The sequence below is a fragment of the Pituophis catenifer genome, unplaced genomic scaffold (genome assembly GCF_029215685.1).
Source record: "Pituophis catenifer annectens isolate HBS135680 unplaced genomic scaffold, rPitCat1.0.hap2 SCAF_1, whole genome shotgun sequence".
In the NCBI taxonomy this organism is placed as follows: Eukaryota; Metazoa; Chordata; class Lepidosauria; order Squamata; family Colubridae; genus Pituophis; species Pituophis catenifer.
Genome location: NW_027256881.1, coordinates 147,601,219 through 147,623,125, shown reverse-complemented (window position 1 = coordinate 147,623,125; position 21,907 = coordinate 147,601,219). Strand labels below are relative to the sequence as shown.

At 39.3% G+C, this 21,907-nt stretch overlaps 1 protein-coding gene and 1 non-coding gene across 2 annotated transcripts in view; both read left to right on the top strand.

Moving 5' to 3' along the window:
- Nucleotides 1-7,213: 7,213 nt before the first annotated feature.
- On the top strand, nt 7,214-7,320 carry LOC139309184 (U6 spliceosomal RNA). The gene has a single exon (XR_011599833.1). It is a non-coding gene; the product is annotated as a U6 spliceosomal RNA (small nuclear RNA).
- An 8,057-nt stretch (nt 7,321-15,377) lies between these two features.
- Nucleotides 15,378-21,907, top strand: part of FERMT1 (FERM domain containing kindlin 1) — a 39,946-nt gene continuing 33,416 nt past the window's right edge. Inside the window, exons 1-2 of the mRNA XM_070956246.1 lie at nt 15,378-15,528; nt 16,664-16,897. Coding sequence (XP_070812347.1) covers nt 15,378-15,528; nt 16,664-16,897 — 385 coding nt within the window. The remainder of the gene's footprint in view (nt 15,529-16,663; nt 16,898-21,907) is intronic.

Here is a 21,907-nt window from a genome sequence, read left to right as displayed (position 1 = left end):
TCTTACTGCATTTGCCAAGATTATTTCTCATGTGCAAGCAAGGGGCTACTTGGGCTTGTGGAAAATCATTTTTTTTCTTTATTTTTATTTTTTTTCCAATTCCTATCTATCTGTGTTCAGCAAACAATGATTCCACTTACACAAAGCACAAATTAAGTCTTCAAATGTTGTGTGCAACATTTACTACACATATAAAAATATGAAATATAAAAACTGTCCTTTGGTTGGAATCAAAATTGCATGCAAGAATGCATTTATATGTAAGGAATTATGCTTCCCAGGCTTTATCCTACAGGAACAGGAGGAAGACTATACACAGTGTGTGTGTCTTTTTCAACACGTATGTCAGGAAGTTCTTCCCTTGCTTTGCTCTGTTTAAATAGCCCAGAGAAAGTTTTTAATACTTGGCCATGTTGTTATAATCCAGGTCAGGAGAAGATAGACAAAAGGCTTTCTGTCAGAGCCCTTCTTCCCAGGGTTCCCCCATAAAAGAGAATTGTCACAGACTGCCATCAGTCAGGCTGTCCCAAAGGTGCTTTTGAAAGAGCAACTACTAGTCTTTCTTCATTTTATTACTTGGTCTATTGTGTGGATGTTGGGTGGTTTAGGGGTGGGGAATTGTGGTGGGTGGGAGTGTGTTTGGGGATTATATGTGTGGGACCTGTCAAGTAAATTTCATTGTATATGTATACTGTGTATACACATACAATGACAATAAAGTTTATTATTGTTTATATTATTGTTTATTTTTTCCTTGAAGACATTTTGCTTCTCATCCAAGAAGCTTCTTCAGTTCTAACAGAATTGAGCTCTACGTTAGAACTGAAGAAGCCTCTGGGATGAGAAGCGAAACGTCTTCAAGGAAAAAACAAAGGAAGTCCAGTTGCCTTTTGAAAAGCATCTTTGGGATAACCATGACCTGGATGACTGAGAATATCCATAGACATCAGTCAGGCTGTACACTCTGAAACCAACTTATTTATCTAAGTGGGGAATTCCACCCTAAATTTCTTCCTTCATCCCAGCTCTAGGAAAATAGAAAGGAAGGTGTTAGGGATCTTCCTGCGAAGTTAAGAAAGTTAAGAAACATACAATTTAACTGAGAACAGTAATGATCCTGAAACACAAGGGGTAGCTATACAACTATTCTACCTGATACATGGGGACGTTGCTCTCAGAAATTATGTTACTAGAACACAAGAGGTAGCTATGCAGCAACGCAAGTGTTTAGAAATGAAATGGTGGGAATATTCTAGCTCATCTTATCACCCATTAACTCCTTGAATAAATTTCCTGGGCCTCCAGCTTCAATGCTGATAAGTAAGCTTTCTTCTTACTCCTTTCTTTTTTTTCTCTCCTGTTCCTCTTTTTCTCTGTTAAGCAATTATCTCCAAATTCATACACTATAGATGAGGGAAAAACAGCCTCTTGGGGAAGGTAATAATAGCTTTGCCCAGAAACTTTTCTTTGATGTCCGGGCCAGCAAATGAGACATTGTCTAGGTCCAACATATCCAACCCACAACCCACATGCAGCCCTGGACAGATAGTAATGCACTCTCCCAAGATAATGTAAATTATATAAAAAATAACATTTGTTATTTATATACTGTACATTACCTATATTATATATTTTATATGCGGCCTGAGGCAATTCCCCTTCATTCAATGCAGCCCAGGCAAGCTAAAGGGTTGGATAACCAGCAACTAGGTCTAAACTGACCTCCCTAATGGCCTCTTAGTGCCACCAATTCTGCCTCTGCATGTATAGGATTAATTTATTTGTAACAGAATTATCTGGCTAGGTGGGTTTCTTCCCTGACAGCAGGGAAATTGCAGCTGGATATTTAAGATTTTTTCAAACTGTGTTCCACAGAATCTTGGGATTTCAGGAGAACTTGATGGGACAAGAATATTCTCTTAAACTGGGCAAATGATCAAGAGATCATTTCTCTTGATCAGCAATTCTGGGATTTTTTTTTTAATTAACAAATTCTATGGTCTGAAAAAGTTTCAAAATCTGTGGTTTACAATACATAATGGTCTACTGAATTGATGTCAATTTATTCAGTAGCAAAATTAACCTGCAACAGCATACCCCATGTTTTATGTGGGAAATCAGAGATGAAAAAAATATCTCTCTCTTTTTGTCTAAGATCTGCATTCACTTGAGGGGCAGACAATTACCCCTGCTGTCTGCTTTCTGTCTTTTGCTATTCCCTTTCTCCCCAAACATCATTGGGAGGAGACGTTCATAAACAGAGATCAAGACTGAGAAGTGGCTCGTATTTATGAAAGCATTCCTGCAAAATTGGCCTCACCATTCCTTGAACATAGAGGCTGTATGTAACCCCTTCAAGCCCATTTTTTTTGCCTAAAAGGAGTAGAATATGGGAAACCTGATATCACATATGTGTGTTTATTTGGACAGGATATGCCAATAACATGTCTACAACATTAGTTTTAACAAACAAGTTATCCCAAATAAATGTGTGCTTTGCAGGTTTATAATAAGATTTCCTATTGCACAAAAAGCCTGCATTAGTCTACCTTGTGAACAATAACCTGCCTTTATTAATTAATTATTTTGGTGGCCCTGATTCCAAGATAAAAGCATAGTATGGAGCAACAAATAAAGAAAAAGAAGAAAAAGAAAAGAAAATAGAAGACAAAGCTGGTAGACATTCAAAAGTATTTTTTCAAGAGGCAACTGGACTGCTCTGTGCTGAAGAAGCTTCTTGGATGAGAAGTGAAACGTCTCCAAAGAAAAAAACCAGAAAATCCAGTTGCCTCTTGAAAAAAAGCACCTTTGGGACAACCATGACCTGGATGACTGAGAATCTCCATAGACATTTAGATATGCAAAAACATTTCACCAACATCTAATATTAACATCTAATTTTGGCACTAGCCAAAGCCTGTGAAAACAGCCAGGTCTTTATGGTCTTCTGAAATGCAAACAGGATAGGAACCACTTGGAATGGATTCCAGAAGACTGGTACTATGACAGAGAAAAATGCACAGATCATGAATTTCTGCCCACATAACTTCTGAACTGAGCAAGCCTGTTTCACTTGGAACACTGGAATGGGTGGTGAATGAAGGCCATGATCAATAAAATTCATAACAGTAAGGGAACTTGATAGGCATTCTAGGGAGGCTGCATTTTGTAATCATGCCACACACAGAGAGACAGATGAAGCTGTTGTATAGAAGACAGAATTTCAGAACATGCCTATCCAGGTTCTTCCGTTATCAGAATGTTGGGCTTTTTTTAAAAAAAAATAAGAATCCCCATGTACAGGTATTCCTCAACTTACGACCTCAAATGAGACCAAATTTCTACTGCTAAGTGAGACATTTGTTAAATTAATTTTGCCCCATTTTTAGACCTTGCTTTCCACAGTTCCAACTGCCCAGAATATCATCGAACTCCAGCTACCAGCCCTCGACAACATCTTCGAATCTCGCTGTTTGAGAAAGTTGCATAACATTCTCAGAGACTCTTCCCATCCTGCTTACAATCTTTTTGGACTGTTGCCTTCTGGCAGAAAATACAGAACAATTAAAATTCGGACCACACGTTTTCTGAATAGTTTTTATCTCAGAGCTATAATTGCACTCAACAATGAACTAAAGGGCCACCATTAGTGAGCTGTTGGACAGCATTACTTGGTCTGTTGTGTGGAGGTTTGGGTGGTTTGGGGAGGGGGGGAATTGGTGGGGGGAGTGTGTTTGGGGATTGTTATGTGTGTGGGACCTGGTCTTTGGGTGTTAAGTGAATTTTGTTGTATGGGTATACTGTGTATACATGTACAGTGACAATAAAGTTATTATTATTAACAGTTGTTAAGCGAATTGCTGCAGTTAGGTTAGTTATATGGTTGTTAAGTGAATCTGGCTTCCCCATTGACTCTGCTTGTCAGAAAGTCACAAAAGGAGATCACATGACCTTGGGACACTGCAGCTGTCATAAAGATGAGTCAGTTGCCAAGCATCTGAATTTTCATCACTTGGCCATAGGGATACTGAATGTGTCATGAATGTGAAAAATTGTTATAAGTCACTTTTTTCAGTCCTGTTGTAACTACAGTCACTAATGAACCGTTGTAAGTCAAGGACTACTTGCATTGGATTTCAGAGCCTTACACAGAAACTATTCATGAAGGAGTCCCTTTATACAGACAGTTCTCGGTTAAAATTCACTCATTCAGTGACTTTAAAGTTACAACAGTACTAAACAAGTGATATAAACCGATGCTCAAAGTTTCAGCCATCCCAGCACCTCCACACTGAAGTGATTGCAATCTGGGCACTTATGCCTATGACAACGTCATCTGGTCACACAATCCCCATTTGTAACCTTCCCTTCTGGCTTCCCACATACAAAGTCAATGGGGAAGACAGGAGGGAAGGTCATAAGTTAGCTCTGTAAATTGCTTTCCCTTCCATTGCTTTTTCTCCCAAGAAGCCCAACTCTCTGTTTCTTCAACTGGTAAGAAGTAACAATAGGAGCAGTTTTAAAATGGTTTAGTTTCCATTGGAAGACTATCCAGCCTTCCTGGATCTGGAGACATCTAGTTTTTTCATACCATTGTTTTTATTTATAAAACTATAGACAAAGCAAGACCAGGGAGTAACCACCATGCATTCCTAATAATTAGTAGGTATCCTGCCCACTTCATATCCCTAAAAACAGGAATAGCTTTTCAGCCAACTCTCCTCTTTCCATATACATCTTTTTGTTGCTATTGTTCAGGGATTTCCAAACAGCTGCTTTTTAAACACTAGCTTTGTTCTCCTCGCCTTCTTGCCTGCAATTCCCTAGGTCCCTACTCCAACCAACCTGCTCCAGGAAGGGGAATTTTACTTTGCTGAGACTTGCTGTTCGGGGAAGATGTTCACTGGCTCCTGTCCATAGTGCTGAGCCAACTTTCAAATACATATAATTTAGTCTTAGCTATATAGAAAGAGAAAACCATTCTCCCCACTTGGAAGATTTACTGGGGGAAGCAGCACCTGCTGGTTTTTTCTACTACTGGTAGTCCTCAATTACAACAGTTCATTTAGTGACCATTCAAAGTTACAACAGCACTGAAAAAAGTGACTTAGGACCGTTTTTCACACTTATGACCTTTGCAGCATCCTCATGATCATGTGATCAAAATTCAAATGCTTGACAACTGACTCACATGGTTGTACAGTCTGTCCCAGGGTCATGTGATCACTTTTTGTGACCATCTAACAAGCAAAGTCAATGGAGAAGCCAGACTCACTTAACAACCAGATTACTAACTTATCAATTGCAGTGATTCACTTAACTGAGGCAAGAAAGTTCATAAAATGGGGCAAAATTCACTTTAAAAATATCTTACTTAACAACAGAAATTTTGGGCTCAATTGTGATCGTAAGTCAAGAACTACCTGTATTGGTTTTTCATCCCATTAAACAATGTTCTCATCTGAACCTATCCTTACAAACATTTATCTAACCATTCTGCCAAATTCATAGAAAATAGCTCTTGATTAAATACATAAAGAACTGCAACCAAATCTATTTATATATCTACAAATAAATCCTGTCAAAAGGAATACTGTCATTGAAAACCACATTGGGTTGGAGTAGGATTTATTCTTAATACTGAGCAGATTTGAACCCGATTAGCACTTAGATAGAAGATCACAGGAGAATTCTGTGGATTAGACTAAAAAGTCACAAAAAGATCCTGGAAGAAGGCAAACCAGTTTAACTTGGTTACCACAAGCTGAGTTTTGACTCACATGCATAAGGTGGATCAATGAGATGAACAATGTTTCCAAGCAAAATGTCACAGAATTTCAGAAAATTTTTAGAACGCCTTAATTCCATTGGAACCCCATGTTTTCCAGTCATCTCTTCCATCTTTCCAAAAGCTGTGTTGAATAGAAAAGTAGCAAAGCAGCAGAATGCCTTCAAATGACAGTGTAAGAAACCAGACCAATTAAAGCTCATTATATCCACAAGACTTGGAAATCAGTTCATGATTTGGAAATCTGATAGCATCAACAACCTAAATAAAAGTAGTGTTTGCTAAGCACAAGGTGACACATGTTTATCAAATCTGTAGGGCTTTTAAGAGTATTCCATTGAGGCCATTCATTTTTTTTTCTTTCTTCTCTGTACATTTTCTCGCTGTTTGTTTAAGAACAAACTGGTTCAGAATAATACCTTACCTAACCTAAAGTTGTTCCTGGGTTTGGCTCTGGAAACTTGCCAATCGGTGTTCTACAAGTATTGGCCATTCTTTTGCTTTGTTGACCCATATCTGTCAGCCGTAAGTGCATATCAGCAGTAAGTGCAAGGATAATTAAAGGAGCTTATTAAAGAGGTGTTTGCCAAGATTACAGCTTTTGAATTTAAAAAGTAATTTCTATTCCTCTGAGATTTCCAGATAAGCCCTTCCTAGATTCAGAGCAAATGCTGTGCCCTTTCCTTATCTCTTCCTCAGTACAATTTCATGATATTGAAATATGTTATAATGCAAATTATGAGCACCATCGTAATATGGGCCAATTTTCCTCTAGCCAAATACATTCTAGATACCTATAATTCATTTAAATTCTAGATAGTATCACTTTTTTGTAACTCTAAAAGTTATTACACTTAATATAACTTTAGTGTCTACATTATAATTTAATATAGGCTACATCCTGGGCCTGACTCATAAATGCTAGTTAGGTTGTTTTAAAAATGTATTTTAACTTTGTCTTAAACTTTATTTTGTTCATTATCTATTAAGATATGGATATAAATGTAGTTATATTCACAGAGCCTATACTGCTCTATCACGATAATAAACTGAAATTATAATTGAAACGTCAGCATAAAACAATGGGAAAACTGTGTAAATGTTTAGAATTCTTGGGAGTAATAAAAACATCACCAAAGAAATCCACATCTGACATTAAAATAACATTTTAATGTTTGTAAACCATCAGGGAACAGGTTTGTAGAACAATCTGTCACTGTCCACAAGGTGGCCATCCACAAACACAACTGCCAAAGATAAATCAGATTTCCAAAAACTTAAAACTCAAATTTCCTACAGGCTTCAATAGCACTTAATCCCAGAAGACAGAGTAGTGAGATGCCATCACTAACGACACAAGCATGAATTTATATTGCATATATTCCATGCAGTGAACTGTTATGTCTTTAACATTATATCCATCTCGTGCTTGCTTCGGCAGCACATATACTAAAATTGGAACGATACAGAGAAGATTAGCATGGCCCCTGCGCAAGGATGACACGCAAATTCGTGAAGCGTTCCATATTTTTAAAGATTTGGTGGGTGATGCAGAATATTCTTAAAAAGAGACTGAAATTTACTCCACAGTTGTTCTTACTGGATATAACTACGGACTGTACAGTTGCAGAGACTAAATTGATTTTGAACTTGATAACAGCAGCAAGATTGTTGGTAGCACAACACTGGAAGAAGGACTTTTTGCCTACTATTGATGACTGGATATTGAAAGTAACTAATTTAGCTGAAATGGCTAAAATCTCAGCATATCTGAAGGATCACACACAAGAAAGGTACATACAGGACTGGAGAAGATGGATTGATTATATACAAAATAAGTATCAGACCAAAAAATATCAAATAGCTTATGAATGATTTCTTTTATTTGTATAAGCGTTATATAAGTGATATTAGAAGTATTATGTTTAAGAAATAGGATTTTATATATGGGGGGTTAAGAAATTTTTTTATAGGGGTGTTAGTTTAATGATTGGTTATGCAATTTAGCTTATTGTTAAAGGTCAATAGAAATACCTTGTGTTCTGCTCTGGGAAGTCGGGGAGGGGGAGGGGGGGGTGGGAGGGGGGGTTGTGGGGAAATTGTGTTTGTTTTAAAACTTTTTCAATAAAAAAAAAAACATTATATCCATCTTATTAGCCTGCAAGGTTTTACACGCCTCTTGGTTACCGTTGTTGCAACATGCTAAAGGATCTACACTTTTTATAAATTATTCTTCAATATGTGAGAACAATCAACCAATGGAACAGAAGTTGCCTTCGGAAGTTGTGGGAGCTTCATCACTTGAGACTTTCAAGAAAAGATTAGACTGCCATTTGACAGAAATGGTAAAGGGCCGAGATGGCGAACCTATGGCACGCCATTGCCAGCTGCTTTTCTGGTTTCTGGTGCGCCAGCCAGCTGGTCTTCGTGGGTGCCGGAGCGCCAGAAAATGGCCTGAAAACAGTCAAAAATCAGGCCATTTTTCAGGCTGTTTTCCGGGCCATTTTCAGGCCAATTTTGGGTCGTTTTCGGGCCATTTTCAGGCTGTTTTTTGGAGCTGTTTTTGGCCCAAGAAATGGCCGAAGAAATGGCCTGAAAATGGCCCAAAAAACAGCCAAAAATGGCCAAAATACAGGCATAGCTAGATGGTCTTCAGGCTTCCAGCGCTCCACGCGCACACACACACACACATGCACGCATGTTCCAGTTTGGGCACTCTGTGCCAAAAAAGTTCGCCATCACTGGTATAGGGTCTCATGCTTGAGCGGGGGGTTGGACTAGATGACCTATAAGAACCCTTCCAACTCTGTTAACCTGTTAAAAAAATATATACCGCTGCAATGTTAAAAACAATTCACAGGAGCAGCTCATGGCTGGGAGAATTACAGTTAACCAAAAGATCTCAGAGAGGCTGTAATTCATCATTACAGTTTCTGCTGGTTTCAAAATGCCCAATTACAACCCCCACCGACCCACCCCTATTAAGGAAGTTTGGGACTTGTAGCCAGCTTAAAAGTTCAGAGGGAAGAATGGTTTTGTTTTATTCTTTTCAATTCATACGAAATAAAACTGGTCTGGACTGCGTAAATCCGGATGAGCAACTAATGGCAGATTTCCCTCTGCTGCCATCCTGGGCTGACCTGGAGTTTTGTAGCCTGGACGGCACAGCCGTAGTGGTAGTCCTCAAATTACAAAGGTTCATTAGGTGACCATTCAAAGTTACATCACTGAAAAAAATGACTTTTGACCGTTTTTCACATGTGTACCCACTGCATCATCCCCATGGTCACATGATCAAAATTCAGACGCTTTTCCAATGAGTCATATTTATGACCGTTGCAGTGTCCAAAGATCACGTGGTCCCATTTTGCAACCTTCTGACAAGAAAAGTCAATGGGGAAACCAGTTTCATTTAACAACCGTGTTACTAATTTTAGTGCAGTGATTCACTTAACAAACGTGGCAAGAAAAGTCATAAAATGGGGCAAGAGTCACCTAACAAATGTTTCACTTAGCAACAGAACTGTTGGGCTCAATTGTGGTCATTAAGTCGAGCATTTAAAATATTCAGATTGCAGGCCCGAAATCTTCGAAGGCTGCAGCTCTTCTTGCCACAGAAGGCTAAAAAGGTGTCCCAGCTACAGCTCTCATGTACAGGCAGTTCCCAATTTACGACCCCAATTTGAGTCCAAAATTCCTGTGGTCAAGACATCTGTTCAGTGAATGTTGCCCCATTTTATGCCTTTTCTTGCCACAGTTGTTAAATGAATCACCTCAGTTGATAAATTAGTAACCTGGTTGTTTAAGTAAATCTGGCTTCCCCGTTGACTTTTCCTTGTGAGAAGGTCGCAAAAAGGGATCACGTGACCTTGTTGGGACACAGCAGCGGTCATAAATGTGAACCAGTTGCCAAAGCATCTGAATTTTGATCATATGACCCTGGGGATGCTGCAATGGTCGTTAAAAGCATGAAAGACGGTCCTAAGTCACTTTTTTCAGCGCCGTTGTAACTTTGAATGGTCACTAAACGAACTGTTGTTAAGTCGAGGACTACCTGTACCTACCTGCCCTGCTTCCTGGTGCCAGACTAAATAAGCCATCTGATCTAGGCAAGCTCAAATACCTCACCCCACCCCACCCCACCCACTCTGCTCGCGGGGAGGGGGGGTTGTCTCCCACATAGCCGACGGAGGAGGAGGAGGGAGGAGGAGGAGGAGGCAGCAACTACTACGGTAACTGGAACACCTGCTGCTGCTCACGGCCCCACCGCTTTGGAAGGTGGGGCTGGAGAGAGCGGCTGAGGTGACGCCACCTCCTCCGCCGGGAGTGCTCGAACCTGCGCGAGGCTCTAGTCGGCGTCCGGGAGCTGCAGCGGGAGCGGCGCGCGCGGGTTCTGAGCATTTTCCGCGACTGGAGCAGGTAGGAAATCTCAGCTGTGATTAACTCGGCTTCTCCGAGGGAAAGTCGGTGATTTTTCGTCCGGCGGGGAATTACGAGTTTGAGCGTACCAATGGGATCTCGTGACGCATGCGCTTTGTGAATACTGGGGTGGGGGGGCGGTTTGGCGTACTAGCTTTATTGGCTGCATTCATACAACACTTTTTAATGTTGTACGATGGGTGTAACGTGGGTATGGTAAATACCTGCAAATGTTTGCCCGGTGGTGCATTGTTGTTGTTGTTTTTCCGAAACCTCTCGGCCTGGACAAACTCATGAGCGTTTGGTTTAGGCTATGATTATTCTTTTTTAAAAAAGCTAATATCCGGCCAAATCTGTTAGTTAATCGAGACTCAGGACGGCTTGCAAGTCATAAAAAAAAAATCATCTAATACAAAGAAAGTAAATCGCTAACGGGAGAGTAAGATTAGGACACATTAGTAACACCTTTCCTAACCTAATCTGGTCTCCGACCCCGTTCAAAAGGACGGCGGCGATTAAAATGTCCAGAGAGGATATATAAAATCCCAAATGCAGGCGCCGGGACCGAGAAGGCGAACCGCTTAAGTCCCGTCTGATTCAGATGGCTCTGTCTTAGCAACGGGACCTCGGAGTGTAACAATGGGATGATGCGCGGAGTGTAACAATGGGACAAAAGCGGTCATCCCTCAGCTAGCCAGCCTCCCCTTGGGTCAGTATACTTGCAGGAAGCGGGAAAAATCGTGGAGTCCGAACTTGGTCCCTGAGCCGCAAAAGGGAATTGAGGTATATACCGTGGCAGCGGAACCAGCCAGGAGCCGCAATTCGTTGGGATCCTTAAAAATGCTCACCTGCCTTTCTCGAGCCCCGATGGAAAGGCGTCGTTTGTCTGTTTAAAGCGAGAATTCTCTTAGGGTCCTTGCAGCGAAAATATTTGTAATCCCCCCCCCAAAAAATCCCCACCTTGGAGTAGGGAGCGGGAGGGAGGGATGTTTAAAAGCTCAGACGAAAAATACAAAAACACTTTGAAGTAGGGACTGTCCTGGCGACATTGGGCCCGAGTTACTTCCTTCTTCTTTTTCTTTTCTCTCGCCACACTGCGGGAAGTTCAGAATAACCTTTTCACAACCTTTTCCGTTGCGTTGGACATAGGTACGGTTAAGAAGAGACTGGACAGTCGCTGGTCTGAAATGGTATATAGCAGGGGTGAAATCCAGCAGGTTCTGACAGGTTCTGGAGAACCGGTAGCGGAAATTTTGAGCAGTTTGGAGAACCGGTAGAGGAAATTTTGAGTAGTTCGGAAAACCAGCAAATACCACCTCTGGCTGACCCCAGAGTGGGGTGGGAATAGAGATTTTACAATATCCTTCCCCCAGGAGTGGGGAGGAAATGGGGATTTTGCAGTATCCTTCCCTTGGAGTGGGGTGGGAATGGAGATTTTGCAGTATCCTTCCCCTGCCATGCCTACCAAGCCACGCCATGCCCACAGAACCGGTAGTAAAAGAAATTGGATTTCACCACTGGTATATAGGATCTCCTGCTTGATCAGGGGGCTGGACTAGAAGACCTCCACGGTCCCTTCCAGCTCTATTCTGATCTAAATAACCAAGAACATTTCTCAGTGTTAAACTCTTAATTGCCATTATTCTGGTCGCTGGAAGTTTTGAAAGGGTGATGGAAGATGGGATCAGCAGTAGTGTTTCTCTACCTTCCTAGCTTGAAGATGTGTGGACTTCAACTCCCAGAATCCCCTTGCCAGCATTACTGGCAGGGAAATTCTAGGAGTTGAAGTCCACACACCTTCCAGCTACTAGTTGAGAAACACTGATAGAGGCTCACTTCTAAAATGAACAATGAGGATTACAGCTTGTGGTTTTTTTCTCATAATTCTGGGAGGGGCAAACTAAATAAAACAGGAAATTATTAGAAGCTTCCTAAATAGAACATTGTGGAAGAAGATTTTACTAATTTAAATCTTTGAATGCCATGGCTTCACAGAACAGTAGAAAACCTCTTACAATAATATAAAATTGGGTCCCTACAATCTTAAACACAGGTTGCTCTTCAAGGATATAAAAAAAAAATAAGAGTTTCTGGCTTGGTAGTTCTTTATTTAGATCAATGGTTCTCAACCTGTGGGTCGCGACCCCTTTGGGGTCGAATGACCCTTTCACAGGGGTCACTTAAGTCCATCGGAAAACACATATTTTCAATGGTTTTAGGAATAATTTTATGGTTGGGGGTCACCACAACATAAGGAACTGTATTAAAGGGTCACGGCATTAGGAAGGTTGAGAACCACTGATTTAGATGGTGGTGGTGGTGGTGATGATGATGATGATGATGATGATGATGATGATGATGATGATGATGATGATTACATTCTGTTCCATTCATTTTGTACAGTTCTATTTGTTAATCAGGTTAGTATAATAAAATTCACAAAAATGTGAATGTGCATTTTTAGAAAAAGATGGAAGAGTGATATATAACCAAGAAGGAGGTGACATCCTGTTGGGATCTAATGCTTCAGCTGAAGTTTAACTAATGAGAAATAAAATACATATGGCTAGTCCTCTACTTACAACCACAGTTGCTCCCAAACTTTTTGATGCTAAGCAATGCATTTGTTAAATGAGTTTTGTCCCAGTTTATGAACTTTTTTGCCACAGTTGTTAAGCCAATCACTGCAGTTATTAAGTGAATCATGGGGTCATTAAGCGAATCTGGCTTCTCCCATTGACTTTGCTTGACAGAAGCAGGCTGGGAAGATTACAAATAGTGATCACACGACACCAGGACAGTGCAACTGTCATAAATAAATGCCAGTTGCCAAGCACCTGAATTTTGATCACATGCTGCAACAAGTGTGAAAACTAGTCATGAGTCAATTTTTCAGTGCCTTTGTCATTTCAAACAGTCCCTAAATGAATGGTTGTAAGTTGAGGATTACCTGTATATTGACTATGATGTACAGAAGTACTTCTAAATGTTTGATTGGGGATGCAACACATCACTTAGGTGTTAAAAACAAATGCAACGAATTTATGAGTGATTGCTATTGTGGTTTCCAAACTAGCTAGTTTGGAACTTTGTACTTTATGCAAAGATATTATCCTCAGTTCTTAAAAGGCACAACAGCACATTTCTTTTGTGTCCCAACATGGTTAAGAGGCTGCTATTCACCATCCAAGAAAAAAAAGTGTAAGCTGGAGCCATTATCAAGCTGAAAAAAATCATTCCTTAACAATGATCCTCCTATGAAATTTAGCCCCTGCAGTCAAGCAGAGTGAAACAACTCTTAAGAGTTGTTAAGGGATGTCTGAAAAGACCGCAAATTGTTAGTTACTTAATAGGCTGTTGTGTGTTTTACTGCCAGACAGTGGGAGGAATGCTTGTGGAATCTTCTGCCTCAGGTGCCAAAATAACATCACCACAGCGTTGGGTGCTGTGTCTCCACAATCTGTCTGTGCATGCACATGTCGTGTCCACCCCAGGGAGCAAACATTCTAGAACTGGCCTGTTAGGAGATCAGATTAGATTTCCAGGAGCTAATTCATCACATCAAAAGTGATCGGAGGAGCCTGTTGTTGTTTTTCTTGCCAGTTAGGGTCTTTAGCCAGGTTAAATTTTATTTATTTATTCATTTATCAAATTTAGATAGCTGCCCCTCACATAATGACACAGTGACTCTGGGCAGGTACAACAAAGCTAATAATGTATAGAAAACTGTTGTTGTTGTTGTTGTTGTTGTTATCTCTTTTATTCATTAAACATGAAACTCAAGACAACTGAGATAATAATTATTATCTAGGATGTGGATTATAATTATTATAGGATTATTATTTATTACCTTAGGATGCTGGCAGCAACCTGTATCAACCATCAGCATCAGTCAATGGTATTTGTGATGCATTTTTGAATGTTCTGAGTTTCATATGTTGACTGAGTTTCATATTTAATGAATAAAGTAAATCTAAATTTACCGGACTTGAACATTTTGACTCTACAAAAAACCACCTTACTCGGAACAGCTTACATCCTCCGACAATAACTTAACAGTTCCTAGGTCCTTGGTTAGGACTCAAGCTGCTGAGCTATTAACCAGCCTCAAAGGCTGTGAATCTCACTAAAGATTAACCAATAAATAATAATAATAATAATAATAATAATAATAATAATAATAATAATAATACGCCAGATAGCACGATTGTCGAGGGCCGAAGCGTACAGTTTATTGATATCACTGTACCAGGAGATGCCAGAGTTGAAGAAAAAGAAAGAAAAAAGAAAAAAAAATATAATATACATCAACAAATTGCAGCTTCCTGCAATAACTCCAGCAGAACTCCAAAAAACTGCACTACTTGGAACATTGTACATCTTAAGAAGATACTTGGTTGATACCTAGGATGCTGGCAGCAACCCATATCAACCATTAGCACCAGTCAATGGTATTTGTGATGCATTTTTGAATGTTCAGTTGACTGAGTTAATGAATAAAGTAAATAATAACAATGCGCCAGATATCACGGTTATCGAGGGCTGAAGCGTACAGTTTATTGATATTGCTGTACCAGGAGACGTCAGAGTTGAAGAAAAAGAACTGGAAAAAATCACAACCTGGCCATCGAAACTACACGGCTATGGATGAAACATGTAACAGTCATACCCATTGTCATCGGGGCACTTGGTACCATGTCCAAGAATTTTACAAAATACATCAAGAAATTGCAGCTTCCTGCAATAACACCAGCGGAACGTCAAAACACTGCACTACTTGGAACATCCTATATTTTAAGAAGATACTTGGTTGATACCTAGAACGCTGGCAGCAACCCGTATCAGCCATTAGCACCAGTCAATGGTATTTGTGACACATTTTTAAATGTCCAGTTGACTGAGTTTCATGTTTAATGAATAAAATTTTATAATAATAATAAATGTTTATTATTATTACTGTTGTTATTGTTATTTTAAAATGTTAAAACTATAAAAAAGCACAAAGCTAAAAGAGAAAAAATATATATTTGATGAAGAGCAGATGTTAATAACAATGTAGCCGCCTGAATATCTCACCATGCTCTTAGAGAACAATGATACAATATAGATATAGATATATTTCCCTTCTTTTTTATTTTTTAAACAAATATTGGAATTCTCCAACAGGGCTATGAGTTCTTTAAATGAATATGGTTCCAATTCCTGGGCGCTCACAATCACAGTTGATCATCACAATGGAGAAGAACAAAAAGAGATTCCCCTTCAAGTATCAGGGGAGCTTCATGTTGGAGGGTTGATGCTAAAACTTGTGGAACAAATTGGTGAGTATAGTGTTTTTAAAGGACAAAAGAATTCAGGCAACCTGAAGCAATCCCAAAATGAATAGTTTTATATACTTTATTCATTTTGGGGTTGGGTATGTGAACTCATGTCCCTGATAGCAGATAGCAAAAATTCTGCTTTTCCAATTCATTCATTCATTATTTATTTATTGTTCACATTTTTGAACCACTCACCTCCCTCAGAGGGGAAGGGAGATACTGGGCGGACATCATGAGCTACTGACACTGGGCTTCTAGTGAGGAACCCTTCTAAGAAAATCTGAAAGCTCTGCAGGTTTCTGCATGACACATCACTTACACAGCTGCCCATTTGCTGCACACTTGTTTCATGCTGTTATGTCTGCCACCATACCAGAAACATATTTTGGGAACAACCCAGACAGCATATGTTGGAGTGTTGGGGAGGTCATAACAAGCAGGGACTGATTTACAAGACCAGTATCACATATTAAGTCAGATTTTAGTATTTATATATAGCAGGCAATGAATTAATGCCATCGGTAGGTAGAATGAAAAGCAAGGATAGAAATTATTGTTTGCATATTTTATATTGTTATATTCTATTTATTTGGAATATGTTATAAAATAATAAAACACAAGAAAGAAATGGCAAATGTTAAGCCAAGGATGATTATGTCATCAAGTCAGTGTTGACTCTTAACAACTACATTTTCTCAAAGATGCTCTGTCCCCAACCCCCAATCTTCCAGTCTTTGAACTATACCCATCACCACTGTACTAGTTAAGCTCAAGAGGTACCCCAAAGTCACCTAATCCATCAGATGAAGTCAGTAAATTATAGAGATGGCTCTAGTATTTGCTAGATTTGGTTTAGAACTCCAAGGTAGGCATAAGTATATTCTTCACTCACTTTTCCCAATAACCATGAGGTAAGTTGAGCTGAGAGAAAGTGACTGGCCCAAGGGAACACTAGATACAGAAAATGAGTTCTGTCTTTCAGCCTATTGCTTTCTCTGACTTTTTTAAGGCTAGATAGTTTACAAATGGTTCTAATGGGGTACGTGTCAGGTATAATCAGTTCCTCAGCTTGGTGGCATTTGTGGTATCCTTTTCAAAGTTCCTGCTTTGCTTTGTTTTCTTTTTTTTTTTTTAGGGATATCCCAAGATTGGTCAGACTATGCCCTGTGGTGGGAGCAAAAGAAATACTGGCTTCTGAAAACTCATTGGACTCTAGATAAATATGGAGTGCAAGCAGATGCCATACTCTTGTTTACCCCTCAGCACAAAAATCTGCGCCTTCGTTTACCAAGCATGAAGATTGTGAGACTGTACGTTAGCTTCTCTTCTGTGGTATTCAGGGTTGTTGGGGACATCTGCAAGAGCCTTGGTAAGTGGCATTCACATATGCTTCCCTGATGTGCTTCTGGCAGATGTTGTAAGTAATGTCCACATGTCTGTCTTGGGAATCTTCCACTTTATATCTGAATTCTCATGGAGCATTGTTTCCAACAGTAACATGCATAACAGGATGATTTGATGAACGCTGTCCATTTATACAGATGAATTTTTCAATGAACTAATAATATTAGTAATAAGGATAGTCAGCTTCTTTGTTACTTTCATAATTATTCCCTAATATTTCCCTAAGTATGAGGGCCAGTTTGTTGTAATGGTTAAGGCACCAGGCTAGAAACTGGGAGACTGTAAATTCTAGTCCCGAAGCTAGCTGGATGACCTTGGGCCAGTCCCTCTCTCTCAGTCCTAGGAAGGAGGCAATAGCAAACCATTTCTGAAAAACCTTGCCAAAAAACCCTGCAAAATCTTGTCCAGGTAACTGCCAGGAGTCAACACTGACTTGAAGACACCAAAAAAATATATATTTAAGTTAATCCAAAATTAATTTCTTCATATTCAGAGTGATGGGTAACACCATCCATCATGTTCATCCATTCCAAGCTTATCAATCACATCCCTTTCAGTTACAGCCTGCAGAACAGCAGCCCAGATGAGATATGGAGTCATAACGCTCTCTCTCTTTGGAACATCTGCCTTCTAGTTTATGAAAGAATAGATTTTGTTCAATAATTGCAATCTATTGAACATTTTCTCATATAACATTGAGTCACTTATTTGGAGAAGAGCATTTCTTTTTCCATTACTACACTTTTATAGCAGGTCCAAGATATAAGTTATTGCCTGCTTGATGTGAAGATGAAGGTTCCCATCTGCTTCTACCTATACAAACCAAACAAGCTGTGATTGAATTTTGCTTCTGGTATCTTCCCACACTGAGTGGCTGGATGCCAAGTACCTAGCCATGCAAATTATAGTTGGTGGCTAGGGCATTTCCACACTATGAGCATATGGACACAGCTTCTCTGCTTCTTTTAAGCCTTTTATCTATGGAATTCTCTCCTGGAATTCTAAGACAATGTAACCAGATCCTCACATCTGAAAGTTAACCAGGTTGAGGAAGGCACAATTGCTGTGTATTACCTGTTCAAGATCCTAAAGTTTGCATATTTTGATTTATAATTCTAAAGCCCATTGAAAGTAAAGGGGAAATGAGAGCACAATGTAGGCTGTGCAAGGCAGTAGTTTGATTTTTAAAGGCAGTTTAGCTCAGCCCTGCAGGTCCATTGACAGCCTGGAGGATTATTGTAATCGTTTTATTGTGATTTTTTTTTAAAAAAAAGGGTTTCATTTCAGCAGATTTGAAAGAAATACCATTGAATTCTGCATTCTGTCAAATATAAAGAAAATGGGATCTTGGCTGAATAAGACCAATGCCGAATAAAGTTTGTTCATTACAAGTGTAATGACCAATGAAAAAAAGTATTTGGAGCTTATTTTACCCAAAGCAAATCACTCAGTTTATTCTGAGATTTCTGCATAGTTGCCCATTACTGCTTATTGTTTTCACCCATTCAAGAGGAACATCAATTACATGATTTAAAAAAGCAGAACAAGATGTGTCTACACATATCTCAGGATGAAGGGGAGGCAGGATAGGACTTGCAGTGCAAAGAGCCATTCCTACTATATATGAGACACTTATCGGTTAGAGGAATCATCATTCAGGAGGGGATCTTTGATCAGGAAAACATCCATCTGGACATCTAGATTGCCTGAGGCCTTATTCTGCATGCTTCAAAGTCCCCCAAATCACATGGTATTATTCAATGGCAAAGCACCAAAACAGCCACAACTCCCTGTCCATGTTCGGTGGAAATCTTAAAAAACCCCAAAATATGTTTAAAAATCCTGAAGATGAATAATTGTGCAAGGTCAGGCTGCTGATGTCTAATGGGACATCAGATAGTCCCTGTGTAGTCTTTGGTTCCTGTAATGTAACAGCAGCATTTATTTTGTTTCTGCTTTCAAGTGCAATTAGTCATCTAAATTTAGAATGAAAGGGACAGAAAGTACCTAATAGATCAGGGGTGTCATTACGTGATGTATCATGACTTTTTTCCCCTTCGCTAAAACGGGGGTGGGCGTGGCCAGCAGGTGACGTATCCGGCCAGCGGCCCATGAGTTTTACACCCCTGATATAGATCATCTAGTTAGGGATCCCCAAACACTTCACCATGTCAACCCCTTCATGAAGTTTCAGATTATTCACCAACCCCCCCAAGACCCCTTTATTAAAAAAATGAATAAATACTACTTTAACTAATAATAATAATAATAAATAACAACAACAATAGCAGCAGCAGCAACAATGGACCTTTAAGGACCAATGCTGACCCTGAGAACTCTGATCTAGTTCTAGACCTTGCCAAGCAAGGAATCCTAGACTGAGATAAGGCTCCATCTCCACACTCTGTAATCTTGTTCCCCTCCTTCCCATTTTCCTATTAATATTTATTGTTTTGATATTTTAATATTTCATCCTGTTTTTACTCAGTCGTAAGCCTCCTAGAGTCACCGCTTGGTGAGAAGGGCAGCATACAAATGTAATAAATAAATAAAATCCGCAATTGCGGCATTCCGGATAGATAGACTATCAGCATCAAACATCTTCAGCAAAAGAAAATTACACAATCTGATTTGATATTAGGTGAATTTTTTAAACTCATGAACTCTGTTGGTTCATCTTGATAAATAAAACAGATAAAAATAAGTTATAGTCCTATGCATAGATCTATTTTTATTTACAGCTCTGTGTTAAAGAGCAGAAAAGTTCTAAAATAACTGCAGTGGACTTATCGCACTACTTTCATACTGATTTCCAGATTCGGAGGTCCTTGAACTCAATAATTTGTTGAGTATTGCTGTTTTAAAGCTATGAAGTTGTGCACAAGCATAACTTCAATTTGTTATTGTTCACCTCTCCGGTAATATGCTACATTTTCTGCAGATGGAATGTATCACCTCAAGCCATGTTAACAGCTGTGCAATTCGCAATATAAATTCCTAGCACATGTCTGTATACACACCACAATTACAATGATTAAAGCCTCAGGTATTGCTCAACCAGGAATTTATCTCTAAAATATTCCTCACCACAAATAAGACTTGTACCAGCCTGCAGGAAAGGGTTGTAGGTGTATGTAGATGAGTAGATATGGGTATATGACTGTAGTGACAGAATAAAATATTATAGAAAATAAATGCACTAGAAGTCTCCCATAGTACAGGTGCTAGTCACTGATTTGCTAACTCAGAGAAAATCAAGCACTCTCTCTCATAGATATAAGATCATGTTTTTTCTTCACACATGCAACTATAACTGCAAATAACACCACAGTGAATAGTATTATTCCTTAACAGGAAATGGCCTGCTAAGAGTCATTCAGCTATCATACTTTTAGATGAAAATGTGGGTGAGGTAGATAAAGTTAGGGATCTGTATAGAATGGAGGAATGATTTTGATGATGTTTCTTTGTGAATTGACTAGAAGAATGGAATATTGCTGAGTTTTCACAAGCACACTGTAGGTGATGTGATGTGATTGAATGAATTCTTCTGGCTTTTTCATAACCCAAGGACATTGTTTGCTGGAGATTTAGCAGAATAGAATTGCCTTTTTTTTCTAGACAGAAAGAATAGGAATTATGGGGCAACAGAACTGGAAGTTCCCAGCCTAGAGAAGACCACACCAGAGAGACAGATGGATAACTGAGTAGATGTTTCACTGGCTGGAGTGAGAAGATACACCAAAAAGGATCTGCATAATAGTTTATTACAATGAAGTTCCACCTTGCCAGCCTGGCTCTCAAGAGATCTCATAATTGCTTACTACCTATGAAGTCAGATGATAACCATTAAAAACTTCCTTAAAGCATAAATAGTACAGTTAACACGAAAAAGCAGCTGCAATTGCCTTCCCATTTAAAACTTCTCTCAACTCCCCAAAAGTCTGCTATGTCCCTTTGCTATTTGAAGTCTGGAGGAATCTGAGTTCAAATTACAGTGGAAAAGAAATATGATGAACTAGAGCTTCATACCATGGCCGTTTGTACCCTAAAGTAGCTCTCCCCAACTTGGTACATCTTCCAGACAGATTGGCCTTCAAGTCCCTGGATCTTGAGACAGTCAATCTCTAAACTATATAATGCTACTTCTGACGATTTTAGCATGAAAGATGATTTAAATGAAGGTTGTAGAGGCAAGCGTCTGTTTTACCTACTAATTTCTTGTAGATTATCCTGGAGCTGATAGCAACATATGTTTAATTAGTGGTTATTTACTAAAGTATTGTAAAAGTAAAATATCTTTTGACTTTTAAATTTGACCTTTATGGGCACTTTTTTTGATAACTATACTTAAGTGATTGATCCCTGCCTTTTTTATGATGTTTTTTGTAAAACAGCCTGCTGTTTCTCCAGTTTCCCATTCAAGTGTGCCCAATTCCTCTTAGTTTATTGAAATCATCCCTGGGTCAGCTAATGCTTCTATCTTATCTAAATAAGAGTTTCAGGTCAGTTTTAGGTCACTAATGTACGGAGAGTGCTGTGTGGTGGAGATTAAGACTGGATCATCTCACATGTCCTTTCTGCTGCTTTTATCAGTTGGGCTAGCTAGGTGGAACAGTTTTCCTCTCAGAAGCCCTTGGAAGCAAATGCCTTGAAAGCAGAAGCAGCAGAGAACTACTCTGTTTGATGGGTGTGGAATATGCTTTTCCTCTAAACAATGACTGCAGTTAAAGAGTGAAAGGGGGACAGGTTTCTGGGAGTCCAAGACCAACAATGTCTAAGTTCATTAGAACTGTTTCAAGGAAGGTCACCTCTAGACTATTTGTTTGATTCTCGTCAAACCTGATGTTTGAATTAGAACCACCTGCTTCCATTGTAACTTATCATTAGATAAGTGGTTTAACAATTGGTTCCTGGTTGTCTTGCTTTTCCCTCCCTGCTCTTTCCTTTCCTCTTGCTGTAAAGTCTACTTACA